This window comes from Megalops cyprinoides, chromosome 4, assembly GCF_013368585.1.
Source record: "Megalops cyprinoides isolate fMegCyp1 chromosome 4, fMegCyp1.pri, whole genome shotgun sequence".
NCBI classification, from domain to species: domain Eukaryota; kingdom Metazoa; phylum Chordata; class Actinopteri; order Elopiformes; family Megalopidae; genus Megalops; species Megalops cyprinoides.
The window spans coordinates 24,961,259-24,978,792 of record NC_050586.1 but is presented as its reverse complement, the minus strand read 5'-3'; the positions used below and the strand labels follow the sequence as shown (position 1 = coordinate 24,978,792).

The 17,534-nt window shown below is 41.8% G+C and overlaps 1 protein-coding gene across 2 annotated transcripts; it reads right to left on the bottom strand.

The window, feature by feature from the left end:
- Nucleotides 1-3,051: 3,051 nt before the first annotated feature.
- On the bottom strand, nucleotides 3,052-15,796 carry LOC118776919 (E3 ubiquitin-protein ligase KCMF1). 2 transcript variants are annotated; one of them, XM_036527563.1, is made up of 7 exons: nucleotides 14,116-14,236; nucleotides 9,526-9,693; nucleotides 8,873-9,012; nucleotides 7,074-7,175; nucleotides 5,249-5,426; nucleotides 3,905-4,187; nucleotides 3,052-3,813 (listed from the first exon to the last, which is right to left on the bottom strand). In XM_036527563.1, the coding sequence occupies exons 1-7, from the start codon at nucleotides 14,186-14,188 to the stop codon at nucleotides 3,552-3,554; spliced, it is 1,206 nt and encodes a 401-aa protein (XP_036383456.1). In that variant the 5' UTR covers nucleotides 14,189-14,236; the 3' UTR covers nucleotides 3,052-3,551. The 2 variants fall into 2 exon arrangements, with proteins under 2 accessions (XP_036383456.1, XP_036383457.1); XM_036527564.1 differs by lacking the exon at nucleotides 14,116-14,236 and adding an exon at nucleotides 15,629-15,796 and having other exon boundaries at nucleotides 3,053-3,813.
- Nucleotides 15,797-17,534: the final 1,738 nt, after the last annotated feature.

Here is a 17,534-nt window from a genome sequence, read left to right as displayed (position 1 = left end):
ACCATTGAGAAATATTTAATAATAATAATAATAATAATAATTTTCATATTTCCTCTCCATTAACTGGGGAAAACAGAGTATAAGACTCTGGAGAGAAGCACAAGGCTGTATGCCTCTGGCTCTTTCAATAATGGCACATTACATGAGATTATTGTTATTTAGCAGATGCTCTTATCCAGAGTGACTTACATTGCTGGATATTTACTGAGGCAATGCTGGGTTAAGTACCTTGCCCAGGGGTACAGCAGCAGTGCCCCAGCTGGGAATCCAACCAGCAACCTTTACCACTATGCAACACTGCTGCACACAGTAACTGCTTAAAGAAAGATAAGCATGTATTACATGTTTTGCTTGTTTATGTGTAAAATGTATTGAGGCATTGGCACAAAATACAATAGGAAGCAAAGATCCTGATCAAGAACAGGAAATGTTGTTCTAAACTAACTGAGAAGGAAACAGTTGGCTGAGAGTTAATGAGGTCCAGTTAGAAGCAACATTTGAAAAGACTGAGTGCATAAAAAAGTATAATTTACGATAATTATCAAAGCTAAACAGATTTAGTCGTTAAGAGGGGTCAGTTCCCAGGAAGATTCTGAATTAGGTAGTCTCTGGGAATCTGTTTATACATTGTAATGGCAGATCTGAAAGGGAGGGGTTCAGGCACCGCACGAAGGAATTATTTCTAGTAGGATGCAGTGAGTTCCAGTAACTGACACAATACACAGGTTTTTAGTACGTGATTCAAGGTGGTGTGTTCCAGTAGGTGAGAGATTGTAATGCAGGTTTCAGCTCGCTGAACAAGATATTTTTAGTGCTGGTTAACAATACACAAATATGAATCAGATAATCTGAAGAATAATTAATAAATGCTTTACATTATCACCAATATTATGATCTTAATGAAGACATTCATTCTTACTGATATAGGTCAGTCTGGACTGATTACACTTGCGTAGCAGACTGACAGTTTTGCATTCTGAATGCCTGATGTGCTCTGAGAAAGATTTATGCGCAGGCAGCTCTCCCTCCTACCTCAAACTATGAAGGTCAAGGACTGCATTTGTCCTCAAAGAAGAGACCAAAATCATCCCCCAATGAGCTCAATGTCGCCATCTGCTGCCTGGCAGTGATAAGCACAGCCTTGTGAAAATCAGAAAGCAGCAGACATTACCAATCCCTATCACGCTAGCATTAATTACCAGAAATGGAACACATAGCTTCTGATCTGATTAGCTCATAACTCCAGGTAACTATAGCGACACGCTGAACTGCCAAAGGCTTTCACATTCCTGAGGCACTGTGTTTAAGAGCATTTGAAAAACATATTTTTCCTACTAAGATTTGACGAAAGAGGGTTTCTTTCTGCCATTTCTCTGCATTGCATGCATACAAATTCCCTTCTATTAGATGGCAAAAGGTGGCATTACAGACAGTTCTAGAACAACGAGTTTCAGATTTTAACAAATTACATCTCAGCCATGTCATTTCCATGGACTTGGGTGATTTATAAGATAACATACGTCTCCATTGGTAGGTTTGTATGGTTCTGTTGGATTGCTGCACTGATGACAGTGTTCCTACATGATTTTCCACATGTAAATTACTCATATAATTTGCTAATTTTTAAAAAACTATTTAAAAACGAATAGTAAATGGTAAATGGTAAAACGATAAAGGTAAAATTCTACATTTGGTTTTGATTATGAGCCTGCCCATATCTCAGGGTTATATAGTCCCAAGCTATTGCCTCAGTAAGTGGCTTGGTCAGCCAGACACTCATTTTGAGTGGGCTGAGCCCTATAGCCCATGTTTAAAACCAGCTGTCTCATTTGATGACAATCACCAGGGGACCACAGCTGCACAACAACCAAGCTTCATTTCCTGGGGGTTAAGGGTGGGAGGACGGTCAGCATCCCCTTGTCACACTGCTCTCAGCACCATGTGAGAGCATCAGGTGCCCATCTCCAATGAAAGCCTACTTCAGTGCAGTGCGCTGTGGAACTTACAGCATGGAAAATTGCTGTGCTGGTGTGTTGCACTCGCCTTGGCCTGAGCTCCTGAGGGTATGAGTGCTGAGACTATGAGTGCTGAGACTGTGGCGATGAGATGAGCTTCAGTAGCTTCTGATTACCAAAAAAAAAACTGGATGAAAAACAGTTTTAATTAAAAAATTAAAACTATTGTGTGAAAAGTATAAAATACTGCAAAAATAATCACTCTGACACACTCACCATGCACACATACAGAAACAGCAGAACAGGGAGGCAGGATCTGTTTCATCAAAAGCTGTGCGCAGATTTTTATTGTTGTTCTAAATTTACATTTAAAAAAAGAAAGTCCGCCCGTGTCCTTGAACCATTATGAAAGTTAACGCACAAATTCAATGTACATCTCATTGTATTTTACAGACAGGAGAAGAATACAGGCATGGAGGCATGATTCAATCACAAGGCTTTCAAAAAATCATGTCAGAGACAAAACTCAAAATAAATAGAAGGTGCCAGCGTTAGACCATGTCTTTCTTTAAAGAAGGGTTAAACGCCTGCATGTGGCATCTCGATGTCCCTCTTCAGCTCAGACATACAACCGCTGTGCATTTGAGAAGGCGTCTAAAAATAAAAGGGGCAAGATGCTGCGAGTGGAAGGGTCAGGACTTCTGTACAGTGCATAAATGAGTAAAACTACATCTGGTGTTTAAACAGTTTATCACTAAAACAGCACAATATAGGAAATTTGTCAGAAGCATTTTTATTTCTTTTGAGTGTTTCTGTCATAGTTCCTCTGGGGACTCCAAATTACGTTCGTATTCAGTTTTTTTCCTTCTTGTTTTGTGGCGGTTCACAAATTTACCAAGGGTGCCACACCAGGTAGCACAGCAGAGGGTGGGGCATAAACAGAAGACAGGGGTCACATGACCAGTCACACACACTGATGTCACACAAGGTGATGTCATAGAGAGGGACTACCTCCTGCTGCGAGATGAACACATTGCATTTTGAAGCTACTGCAGGTTCAGAATATAGTCTTTAAAATAACTATCCTTTTCAAGTAAACCCTTAAAAATAGTTAAAGAAAGCTTTGGGTTTTTTTTTTTCCTTTTTAATGACAAAGTCATTAAAACTCATGCGAGCTGTGAATAACCTCATGCAGTAGTTATGGTAAACCATCCAAGCACTTTTTATTCATTAATATTCATAAATACACACAGCAGCTTCATTAGAGAAGGGTTGTTTCCTCTTGTGTTTTGAATGTGGAGTATTTATCAGGAGAAACCTCTGCATGAAGCAGGAAGCAGAGCAGCTTCTGCCACTGCTACCTATGTTTACCTGCTAAAGTAAAAATGAATTACGTGGAATTGATTATCAATTTTTATATATTCATATATATATTTATTTTTCTCACTCTCTCGGTCTCTTTTATGAATGTACACAATGTATTAAGGGTGACAGACCTGAAATTACAATCACCAAAAAACAAACCCAAACATAGCTGTTGTCCACTCTTATTGGCAGTTACAGCACAGAGGACATTGTCTGCGAGGTGTGATGTCATCAAAGAGGAGGGGAGGGGGGCTCCTTCCCTCTATTACTCTCTTTTAGGTTTAGGTTCTCTAGAGCAACATCTAAAGGCATGATATCTACACATCCCATGGCCCCAAAGTCGGCGAAGTCTCGCCGTTCGTCCTCGTCGGAGGAGGAGCTCTCCTCGCGCATTAGTGTGGACAGCAGCAGCTCCTGCACGAACAGGCTGCGGTCGGCTCGCTCACCCTCCAGCCCCTGCCGCTCCGCCTCCGACATCTTCGGCTCGTTCAACCTGCCCGGGGGGAGGGGGGAAATGTGAAGGCGCTGAGGCACGCAGGTGGAACAGCTTATGGCGAGGGCAGGCGGACGGAGAGCTGACTCACCTCGTGAGGAGGAACTGGGAGCTGTGGGAGGCGGGCGGGTTGCTGTCGGAAGGGGCGGAGTTGGTGTTGGTGCTGGTCTGCGTGATGGTGGTGCTGACGTTGCCCGGGTTGCTGCGGCGCGTGGCGTTGCGTGCCGTCTCCAGCTGCTGCCGGGCGGCCTGCGCCTGCTGGCGCTCCAGCTGCAGCTGCATCTGTAGCTGCTGGAGCTGCGACGCAGACGGGCCGGAGGAGTTCAGCTGACCCCCCGCGGAGCGCCGCACGCCCGACAGCTGCGACAACAGCTCTGCGGGGACAGGGAGCCGAGCGGCGACGCAACACAGGTCAGCACAGCACAGGGGAATTCAAGCATGTGAGGACAGCAGAGACCAGAGGTGAGAGAAGTACAGCGGAATGCAGGGAAACTGGTATAGTGACAGAGAGGACAGTCAAAAAGGGGTGTAATCATTCATCTACAAGTTTATTCTTTAGGGTCATATAACCACAACATCAACTCACATCTATTAACACTCAGAATCATGCAAGTGAACTAATTAGATGTTATGTTTCAAAATTACTACCTGTACAATAAATCAAAGCAAATGTCAGCATCCTCACCGTTTGTTTATAAATCAAATCATAATTCCAGCGAAGCTGGCCTGCACTAATGTTGCTGATTCATGCCTCAAGTGTGTCACTGCTGTTAAACCCTTAACTGAGGTACTTGAATATGACATGGCTGAATGTGTCACACTATCCAGTGTTCACTGTGCTGGTGTAGCAGCAGCCTTAGGATCATTGCACACTCAGAGAGATGCTTCTATGGCCCAAACACCAGCCTGCAGTTTTGAAATAAAACAAAGCTGAAGTCCTTCCTGGCAGTTAAATGAAGAACAGCGTGCTGCTGAGCCTTGGAGACTGCTGAGGGCTCCACCTAGTGGTGGAGCAGGTTTATGCACAGCAGGACTGGGTGAAACCAGGTGAACCCTCCTTTTAATGCCCACAGGAAAGAAAGAGGGATTAAGATTGCAGACAGGATTAATTTTGGGGGGTCACGGTGACAGCATGCCATTTCCTGTGACTCGACAGAGCAGATGACGTGCGTTGACTGTTGCATGCTTGTGTTCTGCTGGGTTGTGCTGCGCCTGCACCTCGCTGAGCTGCGTGGTACTCTGTGCTGCATTGTGGTGAGCTCTGCTACACTGTGTGCGCTGTGCTGTTCTGCGTTTGCCCTGTGCTGTGCTCTGCGCGTCACTGCAGTGAGCACTCCTACACTGTGTTTGCACTGTTTGCGCTCTGTGCTGCGCTCTGCTGTGCTGTTTCTGCCTTTTCGGCACAAGCTGTCAGTCCCCCCCCACCGACTCTCACCTGCTATGGGATCCATGGCTTCCCTATTGCTTGGAGAATAAGAGGAGCTCTGTGAGGAGGAGAGCCCCCCAGTGGAGCTGCTAGTAAAGTGCATGTTGGAGCGGCGAGCGCGGGGACCCCCCAGGCCCCGGCCGGGGTGGAACATCCTGCGCACGTGCCGAACACCACTCGATTCATCCTGAGGGGTGCGGTTAAGGAACAGCACACAGCATCCCCCTTTTACACCCCAACGTTTGCAAGTAAGGACAGTACAGGTGAGAACAACAGAGAACAAAACTCAATTCATCCTGAGGGTTACGATTAAGAAACCGCAGCATGGAGCCCCCACATGCAGCTGCAGTAAGGACTTGACCCACCCACTCCTTTACTGAAACCGATACACACAGGACCAAGTCACAGTTATTCCAATCCCAGAATGTTTAAATTACCAGCTACTGGTAATTTAAAATGCCAGTCACAGTTATTCCGGTCCCAGTGTGTTTAAAATACCAGTCACAGTTATTCCAGTCCCAGTAGGTATAAAATACCAGTCACAGTTATTCCAGTCCCAGTAGGTATAAAATAGCAGTCAGTTATTCCAGACCAGCATATTGAAAATACCAGTCACGATTATTCCAATACCAGTGTGTTTAAAATGCCAGTCACAGTTATTCCAATTCAATACTGATACCATATGTACTAACCAGATCACTACACTCTGCCACCCTGGGGGAACTGACTGTCCCCCCTCTGGACAGGGTCACTCCTCTCAGCCACGATGCCTGTCTGTACTGGTCCCCCAGTGGGGGAATGAATTTCCCACCTGAGTCAAGACAGCAGAATCACTGGCATTTTCTGACACAGACTGAAGACCCACCTCTTCAGACTCCCCACCTTGCACCTGCTACTTGTATTAGTTACTTATATTGTGATGTGTTATGGATATTGTGCTCGAGTGACACAGATATATGTATAATGTATGTATAGTGTATGTATTTGCCTTTACCTTAGTTATCCAGGCTGTCTAGTTTCAGATTAGCATACGTTAACTTGTGGTAGTGCTTGAATGGTGTTGCGCTCACTCACTGGTTTGGGAGTGCTGTTAGCCTGGTCTGATACTGTTGTTCATTTAACTTGGATGGATGCACTTCTGTTCTCTTGCGCTAGAAGGAATTCTGGATAAGAGTGTCTGCTACATGAATGTAATGTAACCTAATGTAATGATAGCATTTTTTGTCTAGTTAGCCAGCTACAAATGAATGACCTAACTGGCTAGTGATCCATTTCCACTTGGCTAGCTAGTCAAGTTTTCTAGGCTATTTAGCCCACAAAACAGGCAAAGTTGTTTAGTTCGACACTAGCAGGACGACTACATATCTAGCTACCATGCAACCAGCACTAACATATGCAAGAGGAGACTCATGACAGGCTACGGCGTGTTAGTCAGAGCTCCAGAGGAGCTGGGTGAAACAGCAGAGTGCTGAACGGGAGCATTAAACTCAGACCCCATTAAGCACGTCTTTCCAGTCATCAAGCTCCAAATACGAGTCAACTGTTGAGTATGTTTTTGGAGTCAAAGTCAAGTCAGTCAGTTATCTAGTTTTTGACTTGAGTCCAAGTCATGTGACTCGAGTCCACATCTCTGGAAAGTACTCCATGTATCATTCATTAATGAAATAACCCCCCCATTCTGCACCTAAAATACATTTTCCCTCTCTTATGTTAAACAGTGTAAATCTACCAGCACAACACAATCACACAGCTGTCCTGTCTTGACTGCTAGACTGAGTGGGCAGACCAGAGTAAGACCCAAGCTGAACACAAAAAAAACAGAATAAAGGGATATTAAATCTCTAGGTGCTCTGTGTTCAAGTGTTAAGTGAGCTGCAAAGTCATCTGTCACATGATTTGGGTCCCCTCCAGGTAACGCTGCACATATTGGACAGATCTGAAATACAGAGAAAACAAATGTTTTCCAGAGAAGAGAGGAGGGGTGTGCCAACCTCACTATACTCATGGTTGTATCTGTAATTTGTGCCATCAGTGCTGGACATAGCTGGAGTAGGATTGAGAACCTGTAAGTAAACAACAATACATTCATTTCTAGCTGTAACTGTCAGGCAGTTACTTTTGTCTTTTGCTTATGAATATTCTATGAATTTAGGTATTATGCAATGTTTTGCCTAACCATAAACTGCAGATAAGAGACTGCTCACCTGAGTTTGTTTGAGCCAGATATTCAAGTTAAGTTATTGTTGTCCTTTTTTTTCTACAATATGAGTATGTCCAAACTTTGGGCTCTGGGCTAATAACACTTTAGAAGTTATATAATAGTAATATCCACTCGTCTTGAGAGAGTTTGGGGGTAAGGGAACTGAAGGCATATAGAGTTCTCACAAAGTTCAACTTTTGTCTTTATAATACAAATCGAGGTCACAAGGTGGCAACTGTCTGTAACAGTAACCACAGGATGCTATATATTTAGGTTATTTCTTTGCAGTTAGGCTACAAGACATGAAAAATGACAAAATAGTCATGTATGTAGGATACAGTACTTTTCTGGCTGAAGTTATTTGACTGTAAATAACCTCATAAATATGCAGATATGTCTCACAAATATTAATGAAGCCCAAACGAAGCTGAATATAAGGTAACTAGCTAGCTAGCTAGGAATAAAATCAGGTTAGCTAGCTAAGGTTAGCTATTTAATAAATTGCCTTGTCATACACACTCAGCCAGCTCCCAGCCACCTCTTCCCTATGTGGAGATTTAGACACACTTGCTAGCTAGCTAGGCATCTTGCTACTGCTAGCAGTTTGGTTGAGTTGAAGAAGCCACAGTTAAACCTCAGAGCTACCAACGCAAAGCAACTGGCATGGTACTCTTCTTCTAATTAAATTGAAATGGTAAGATAAACATAAAAAATACAATTAACGTGCAGCTGGCAAGGACTTCCTGCTCACTTCATGACAAAGCTGAGAAACATCAAGGTGATCATCAGAGCAGCGTGTCACTGACGTGAGTACGCATTAAGTGATACACAGTGCAGATGGGCAGATCAGACATTTGTGCTCCAATCACAGTGCTCATGTGTTGATTGGCAGCAGTTATATTCTACTAAAATGGAATATAAATGACTCCCTGGATTTGGGAACTTTTCCATTATCCTTTTCATTATGTATGAAATGCTAGCCCGGGCTTTTTTTATGACTACGTACCTTTCCCCAAAGAACTGCATGATAGTTGTTGTCGTAAGATTGTCCAAAGTTGTACCAATACTCATATTTTCGACTAGTCGGCACACCCCAGTAAAGACACTGAACGTAAACCCAGCCAGACTCAATGGTACATTGCTCCAGCTCAGGACTGCTCGTCTTTCCAAGACTTCTTAAGACAAAACATGTGGAGGTTGGACTCATGGTATGTCAGCAAAGTGATGAAGCCAAAAACCACACTGTCCACTTTCTGTAATGCCACAGTGCCCCCCTACTTTTTATGAGAAACACTTTACAGTGAAACAAAGAAGTTATCTGGCAGAGCGGACATACACTGGAATAGGGCATTTAGCTGGTTCAGAGGACAGACAGTGAAACAGAGCCTTTAGATGGCTCATTTGATTGGCAAGTGCCAGTCTGAGGTACTCACCACCTCTGTGGAGGTCTCTGCGTGTTCTGAAGTGACATGTTCCTGTAGAGACGTCTCTGTATAACCCATTTTCCCACAATAAGGACAAGTAAAAGACTGCGGCTGCTCTACTGAGAAGGCTTCCCCGCCATAATACAAGTCTGCAAGGAAAATAAGACAGTATTACATCATCACTTAGTGCCACGTCTCTAGTGAAACTGATACTTTCACAATTGCTAACCAAACCATTCAGACCTTGTTAATGCAAGGGGTGGACAAACCACTACTACAAGATTCTGTAAACCCAACATTTGTATTACATAGCATTTCTATTTCATGCACAATTAAGAATCAAATATAGATGCTTATACTCTTGTAACGTTATCAAAATGATCATAAATACTAAATTCATAAAACAGTTTTGTGACAGTTTTGTATTTCTGTAAATTCAAACCTAAACGTTTTATTTTTTAAATATTACATTTGGTAGACAAAGTGATCCTCATATTATAAATCAAAACAACTGACACAAGTCCTACAGGCCTTGGGAAGCTTAAACTTGTAATCCGGACAAGTCTGTCATCCACAGTACTGACTTATTAATTCCATATTCCACACTGCATATGCATTTGCCTACATCTAGCCAGGTTAATATACACTGTATGGGTACTTACCAAAATCTACCCTCGTTAATATACACTGCATGGGATGCTCTGTTGTGTGTCTGGTGGTGGTGGCTCCACTCTCGTAGCACGATGCGCACAGGTCGTAGTCGTAGCAAATTAAACACTTATATCTGCGCCCTCTGAAGTTTCCTTTTAAACATGCATCACAGCTGACACCTGAAAGACAGAGGGGGGAGTTAGTACACAACAAGCAATAATCCACACGCCAAATTCAGCATCTTTACTAACATCTAAGGTTTACGATGAGACCATCACCAAAATCACCAAAACTTATTTTACTTGGTGGTGCAGCAAGTCAGTCACTGACTGTGATATATTAAGGTACCAGTACAAAACCCACTAAAGGACATGTTGCATTCTAAAAATTTTCAAAGTGACATAAAGATTATATAAACTCATATAATTCGAGAAATATATCTTTCAGTTTTCGATGTTCTGGTTTCATGGTATTAGACGACATGACCCTAATTTGTGTCCAAATAGCAAATACTCTGCAACTTCCTCCAAACATACAAGACATGTCAACCTTGACCTGGTCCATCTGAATCCATGCTAACATTCCCTCAGAATGCCACTTTTAACCAAGAATAACTAATCGATCGCAGAAGAGGGATTTCGGCATTAGTGGGTGTATTTGTGTGATGTTTTAGTGCACCCCTCAACACCCTATTATTACAGTGTTCTGAAACCCCTTCATGAAGGTCTTAATTTTCATTGCTCCTCTGTAAATATCCAAGTCTGAACTACAGTGCGTGGCCAAGACTTAATAAAGATTTAAAAGATGTAGTTTGTTTTTGGAAAAGACAATTGTGAATTTGGTTGCTTTCTATGGTATTCCTGTGTATACTTCAGGGGATCTAGAGAATTCACAAACAGCACAAAAGAGCACAAAGCTATTCATTTCTCCTGTCCTTCTTTCATACATCCTCACACACTCAAAACACATACACAGACAGACAGACACACAAAACACGAACACTCATAAGCACACTCTTGTACACTCACACAGACACGTAGGCAAATGGCTCAAAAGCCCTACTGAGCAAGAAATGGCTGTTCCTATGATTACAAACACAGAAAATGCACAACCATATGACCATACCCTGGTTCTGCAAAATCTGCAATTCCCCCAGGTGGAGGTCTGTGAGAATTACAGCAGTTTCCCCTAGAACAACTCAGTCAGGGCAGCTTGCTTTGGCAAAAACAGCAACAGGCTTAAGTCACAGAGCAAGTCTTCTCTTCAACCAGTTTTTACACACCTTATAATGGAGAAGGTTACAATTTGGGGTAGGTATGCTGATCAGCAGTGGGTAGCAGTGTGGCATACTAGTAAGGAGCAGGGCACATAACCGAAAGGTTGCTGGTTCAATTCCCTGTGGAGGCACTGCTCCTGTGCCTACAGACAAGGTACCAGACCCACAATTTCCTTAGTACATATCCAGTTGTATAAATGGATAAAACTGTAACCTGTGTAAGTCACTCTGGACATGAGGGGCTGCTAAATGACAATAATGTAATATAATGCAATGACCAGTGAGTCTAGTGCTTACAGGCACTTTCTCATATTGACAGGGTTGGGGTTAGCCCTCTGACACACAGGGAGAGCTTGCAGAGACAGAAGGGTGCCATATCATTACTAAAAGACAACCCTAACCCTAAAAAACTAAGCTGTCAGAGACAGGTCAACACCAACACACACACGCACGCACACACACACACAAATGATGCTCATGGCTGGCTATCGATAATTGTCTTCCAGAATAGTGTGTATAAAAAAATATATACATAAATGTAGCAATGCTTCCTGAAGGTAAGAATTTCAGATGCGAGGAGAATCCATACAAGATCAATGGGTATCTGGACTTCAGTCCAACTCAGGTGTTAAAATCCTAATAACAGCTACTAACTGGATGAAGACTTAAATTGCCTATTGCTAAAGGTCTACATTGTCTGAAGGTTTAGAGATGCCTGTCAACCCCCAAGGACCAGTACACCATTGTTGTTGCTTGGTTCAAATAGTCTTGCATCACAAAAACTCACCAGCTAACTAACTATCACAGGTTCACATTCTTCTATTAATAAATACAACTCTTAACAAGCTAACACGGTGCAATGGAGTTAATCAGGTTAACTGGAGGCAGACAACATTTAGCAATTAAATTGGTGAACTCAAGTCAGCATTTAGATTTTGCTTGTTTCTGTGTAGTAGTCATGTGACTGCCTACTTGTTCCACATGAGGTTAGCCAAAACTGTACCTTGTCAAGAGACAGGGAGGAAAAACTTAGTTTATACTTTGGGGGATATGAATATAGCATTATTTTGAAGATAAAAAGGGAAACACAATTTGAGAGTTTAAAAAATAAAATAACTCAATTAGCCCTCTGTCTCTTCAGGACTGGTCCTAACGTGAAAATATTCAGGTTATTGTTTGTTCTCTCTACCACATGCAGCTAGTTTAATTAAATTCACACATGCTCATGTAAACAGACGAGTGGCTCATAGTTTGAATAGTAATGTATATTTTACACACTGTGCCCAAACTGAGTAAGATGCACATTACTAAAGTGTTATATTTGCTATCAAATGAACATGAACATTAAAATGTTTTTCAATAAAATAAATAGGTAGTATGCAAAGAATCAATCAAATGTCACCACTATTTTATATGTGACATTGATCAACACACTAAAAAGTCTAAGCTGATGTCTTAATGCTGGAATAACTGTAATAGATGGTCAGGACAAAGAGTACCTGTAATGGCTTTTTAGGACTCAGTTGTAATATGGCATCCAAACCTGCTTCTGCAATTCAGTAGATTTCGAAGCCATCCAAATGCCTAATAATCCCAGAACTAGGAGGAAGGCTTCAATAATGCAGCAATTACTTTCCATGCTGTGAAATGCTCTGATGGAAAAGTAACCTTCAATAATGTGGGCCTTCAGGAACAGCATCTGACATCCCAACATAAGTGATTTAGAAACATGTGTAACATCCTCTGTCACCATGCTGACAGCATGTTGATCATTTGCTCTAATTATTGAGATGACTAAGATGTGAAGACTCTGACTGCCACTTCTTCAAGGGGTGATAATTGTTAAATCGTTTATTTCACAATCTTTGTGAGTAACATGGATATCACCCATTTGTACAATACCCTTGAGTTCTGTTATTACTCAAAAGAACCAGGCACAGATCATTTAAGGGAGACAATATGTTCAACAGTCTTTAACAATACCAACAATTCAAAAACTGCAAAAGCACACTTCACACACACCACAGGGGTCTCAGGAAAACACCTATCTCAGTAAACAGGGAGTGTTTCTCAGTCTCTAAAAAATAAAAGGGAATGTCATGTATGTGTTCATACAAGTAAGCAATGTAGCTACAGTTGTGCTCCATGTCCTCAAAATGAACCAATGTTCAACACAAACATATCCATTTAGAACAGCATCCTTCCTACACGTCAACACAAATGATGGAGACGTTTTTCCTATGTAGCTGAGATTATAAGGTTCCAGTGTTCCTTGTTTTCACAAAGCCCACGACAAAAATCTGAACATCAGCATTCAACAATAATGGGTGGATAAGTGGAAGACATGTCCAGAGATGTTCATTTGTAGTGCTAACAGACATACATCAAACCCATTAAATGAGTGAGACATCTATGGTCAATGGAGTCAACAAAGTGTATCCATAAAGATCATAAACAAGATCAATCCATTGCTGAAAAGGGGTCTGGATCAGGCTGCCATCCACTCAAAGCTGCTATTGCAGACACCCACTAGCCTCAACAGGCAGCAAAATACAGGGCCAGGCTTTCATCTGCCTATGGTTGGTCTACCAGGGTACCTCACCATGACTCTACTCTGACTTTAACTCTTCTCTAAACTTCCAGCACAAAAGAACAGAAGTGCATCCATTCAAGTTGTAGATTTACTGATCAATTATCTGTATACACATTACCACGATCTAGCATCACCTTCACAGAAAGCATTCCTACAAACAGGCATGAACCTTTTCTTAACTCTAACTGTTTTTTTAACTAATTCATCACAAGTTTTCAGTATCAACAATGTCCTCTGAGGAGTGAGTCATTCTCAACATGTTTGTGAATTTAAGAACCAAATCACAAATATTGTTCTGTATATTACTGACAACATCTAAGATGTAAAATCAACTCACACAATATGTGTGTGTGTGTATATAACAGAAGCTACTTTGTATGGGTTCGATGCAATTCAACTTAAGTAGGCCTACTTTTCGGTGACAAGAAGCTGTTCAGTGCAAAGGCCTTGTTCTAACAGAACAGGGGGTGTCCTCTTCTGTTTCAACTGTTAGGAACTCGTAATACTGTCAAGCGTGTGCATCCGACGCGGTTTAACTATAAGGTTAGATTAGTTCTCTGATTCAGCAAAGATCAAACAAATTTCAACGTTTTTCTTTGCATGCCAAAGTGGACTGACGAGGAAAATTTCCACCTTTTCCTTGAATTAGGTTCTGTATGTTTTTTCGCGCACTCCAAAATGTCGTAACTTTCCATTTTAAACGGTGCTCCATATACCTCAGTCTACACACACCTTTTCCTTCCAACGCTGCCAGCTGGTCTCTGTTGGCAATTAGCTGCTGCCTTTTATTGTCCACATACTTCATGTTATATCCACAATAACTCAATTTTACGTTCTGTTAAAGACGGCAATTCTTACTTAGGCGAGCTTGCTAGCAACTATACTGAACGATTAGTTGATATTTACAGCGTATTCTTTAATCAATGCCCTTGTTAATGCAAAACTTTTTGCTACAGCGAGCTGACGTTAGTTCAGAGAAGGTGTACCAGGTCAAGTACGTGGATGTTACATATTTAGCAACCTTGCCAAATGAAAGCCTTATGAAATCAACAGATGCATTAATCCTGACAAAACATAACGTTAGCTATCAAAAATTAACTATGCAACACACCACACTAGGAAACTGGCTAACAACAGTTACCACCTAGCTAAGAGAAGCTTGCCAGCTATTACTGAAATTTCTTTGCTTGGAGTTCGCGTTAGGTTAAGTTAGTGAAAGCCAGCTAGCTAGCCAACAAACCAAGCAACTTAGCTAAGTTAGCTAACTTTCACGTCATTAGTGAGCTAATACTTTTGGGACAAAATGTACGTCTTACTTGTCTGCTGGCTAGTTAGCAAGATCCTAAGTTTCCCAACACTAGCGACACAAAAATGGCATTGACTACCCACCACAAACTTAGATAATTAGTTACCTAGCGAACCACACGCCCTGCCTGATATCGATAGCTTGCAAACTTATAATAACTATGTAACACCATTTAATGTACTTAATAACAACGGGGATTGGTAACTGAACGGTTGTTTGCGAAATCATGTTGACCATTATTATTAAGGCAAACACAGACAGCTAGCTAGCAAGCTACCTAGGTTCGCAAAAATATCCGGACATGACGGACCTTTAGTCAGCTAGATCGAACTAGCTAACGTTAGCAAGCCAGCGAGTAGTATGTGCCCTTTTGCTACAAAGGAAGAAGAGCAGCTAATGTTAGCTAGCTATCAAAGTTAACTAGTTGACTAAGTAAGTAGCTAACTCTCTTGCTAAAGAATTTATTTTCGAAGAAGGCCGCTGTCAGGCCTCATCCTTGCAACGGCCACCTTGATGACAGTGCATTCACCGCCTCGGTGGCCGAAGACCAGGGACATCAGAAATCCACAATTTCACCCGGTAGCAACAAACATTAAAAACGAATTTTACGCATGTCGAGAACCCGAAGAATATAATTCCTGTCCTATCCAACTAGCCAGCTAGCTAACTATGTTCCGCTAGCTTCCGGGGTTCTCCACGAAGCTATATCTATGTGTCGTCCTTGCGCTTATTCGGCGCAGTCATGGTTTCAGCTTGCTGGCTATAGCTAGCACGGCAGAGGGGGTTGGGAAAAAGTGGCAAATTGCATGGCGGCCGCCATCATGCGCCTTATCCAATGTATTTCAATACAAAACATGGCAACCCTCGGCTAAGAGCTAACAAGCTAACTACCGTCGTTGGCCACTTCGCCGCCACGGTAGTTGTGTTTTCTTCTCTTACCTTCATGTCGGGACATCATACAGACGCTGACACAGCCCCCTCCTCGGGCTCGCGGGCACGGATCACACAGGAAGATACCGCTTTTGAGAAGTGTAGCCTGGGCTCGCTCTCTCTTGCCTCTTTTCTCATGAAGGATCCGGAGCTTCCAGCTCTTTACCTCCCCCTCGCCGTCTGTCACCGCTTTTCTGACGAAGTGCTGCTGGACTGTACACCAACCGCTAGAGGGAGTCGCTGGCAACTTGCTTGCACGTTTAACGTTAGCTAATGCAGTGTCTGCAGTTGAATTGTCCGTTAGTGCTGATATAGGACCATTTTTGTTCATCTTATAATGATGAAGGTCGTTGGAGAATTCGGTTCTAGATCAGCACTAACGGGCGGAGTATGCACCGTGTAAGTGAAGATCTGAACATTTCATTACTTTTATTTAGCAGATGCTCTTATTCGGGGAGGCTTCCAGAAGTGTATCCGTCTGAAGTTAAACGAGCAAAAGTGTCAGATCAGACTTACAGCGCTCAAAGACTAGTGAGTGTGAGCACAACACCATTCAGGCACTACCACAAGTTAACTTGAACTAATCTGAAACCAGACAGGCTGGAAAACTAATGGAAGTGAAGTACATACACTAACATATATCTCATTACATTAAATTACATGCATTTAGCAGACGCTCTTATCTAGAACAATTTCCAGCACAAGAGAACAGAAGTGAATCCCTCAAAGCTGTATGCGCAACAGTGCCAATCCTGGTTGACAACACTCCCAAATCAGCAAGTGCATGAAAAGCAGCATTAAAGAATCACAAGTTAACTTGTGCTAATCTGAAACAAAGGCAGCCTACAAATTATGGGAAGTTGTTAAATACATACACTACCATAAATCATACATGATGCTAATAAATCACATAATATCCACAATATATGACAATAATACAAGTAGGTAAGTAGTTATTAATATAAGTAGTAGAAGAGGCAGGTGTAACAAAAAGCATCTGACCTCTCCAAGGCAGGCCACCCAGATCTGTGAAAGGCACTTAGGGATAAAATGAGGAAATAAAACCCAAAGAAAATGTTCAGTTGTATGTACCAAAGATTGATAAATTAGAACTGTAAAATTACAGCTCTCTTTGTACTCAGTAGATTAGCACTGCACCTGTCTCAGTCTAGTCATTTAATAATCCCCTACTTTCCTCATTCAGTAAATAAATTTCACTCGCTCCAAATCAGCTCAGCTGGGCCTTTTGGTGCTTAATGGAAACATGCAACCAGGCAAACATATAATGGCCAATGGAGCTTGATGTAACATTTCTACATAGTTGTGTATAACAATGACAGGGAATAACAATAAAAGATGATCACGAGCAAAAGCAAAAGTAATTAGCAATAATGTTTGCTGGTCTTTAGTTGCTCATTTCAGGGCAGCAGGTATAGGTGAGTGATTAGGTCACTGACAGACAGGATTGATTGGCACAAAATAGATTATAGTTTAATTAAATGTACACCATAGAGTATTCACCATTTGTGTGGTTAAGGAGTTAGCTGGCTAGCTAATTTGACCACATTTTAAAATATTTATTTCCACAGACATATTATGATGTGATGTCATGATTCAGTTGCAAGTTTGGTGCTAAAACAAGGGCAAGATAATGTAATGAAGTGAATTATAGAATCCAATTCAAGCTGAGCTCTGTCAGAAGAAAACAAAGGCATAGGCAGGCATTAATGGCAGCTACATTTCTCTGATACTAGGAATGAATGCATGTAATATCATATCAGGACTTAAAAATGACAAAACCATAAAACTCCAAGAGCACATTGAAAACTCTTTGGACGTGTTAGGATTGTTGAGGTTAATGTAGGAGATGATGACACTCAAAATCTCTACACCAAAAATTCTACAGTGGCTTTAT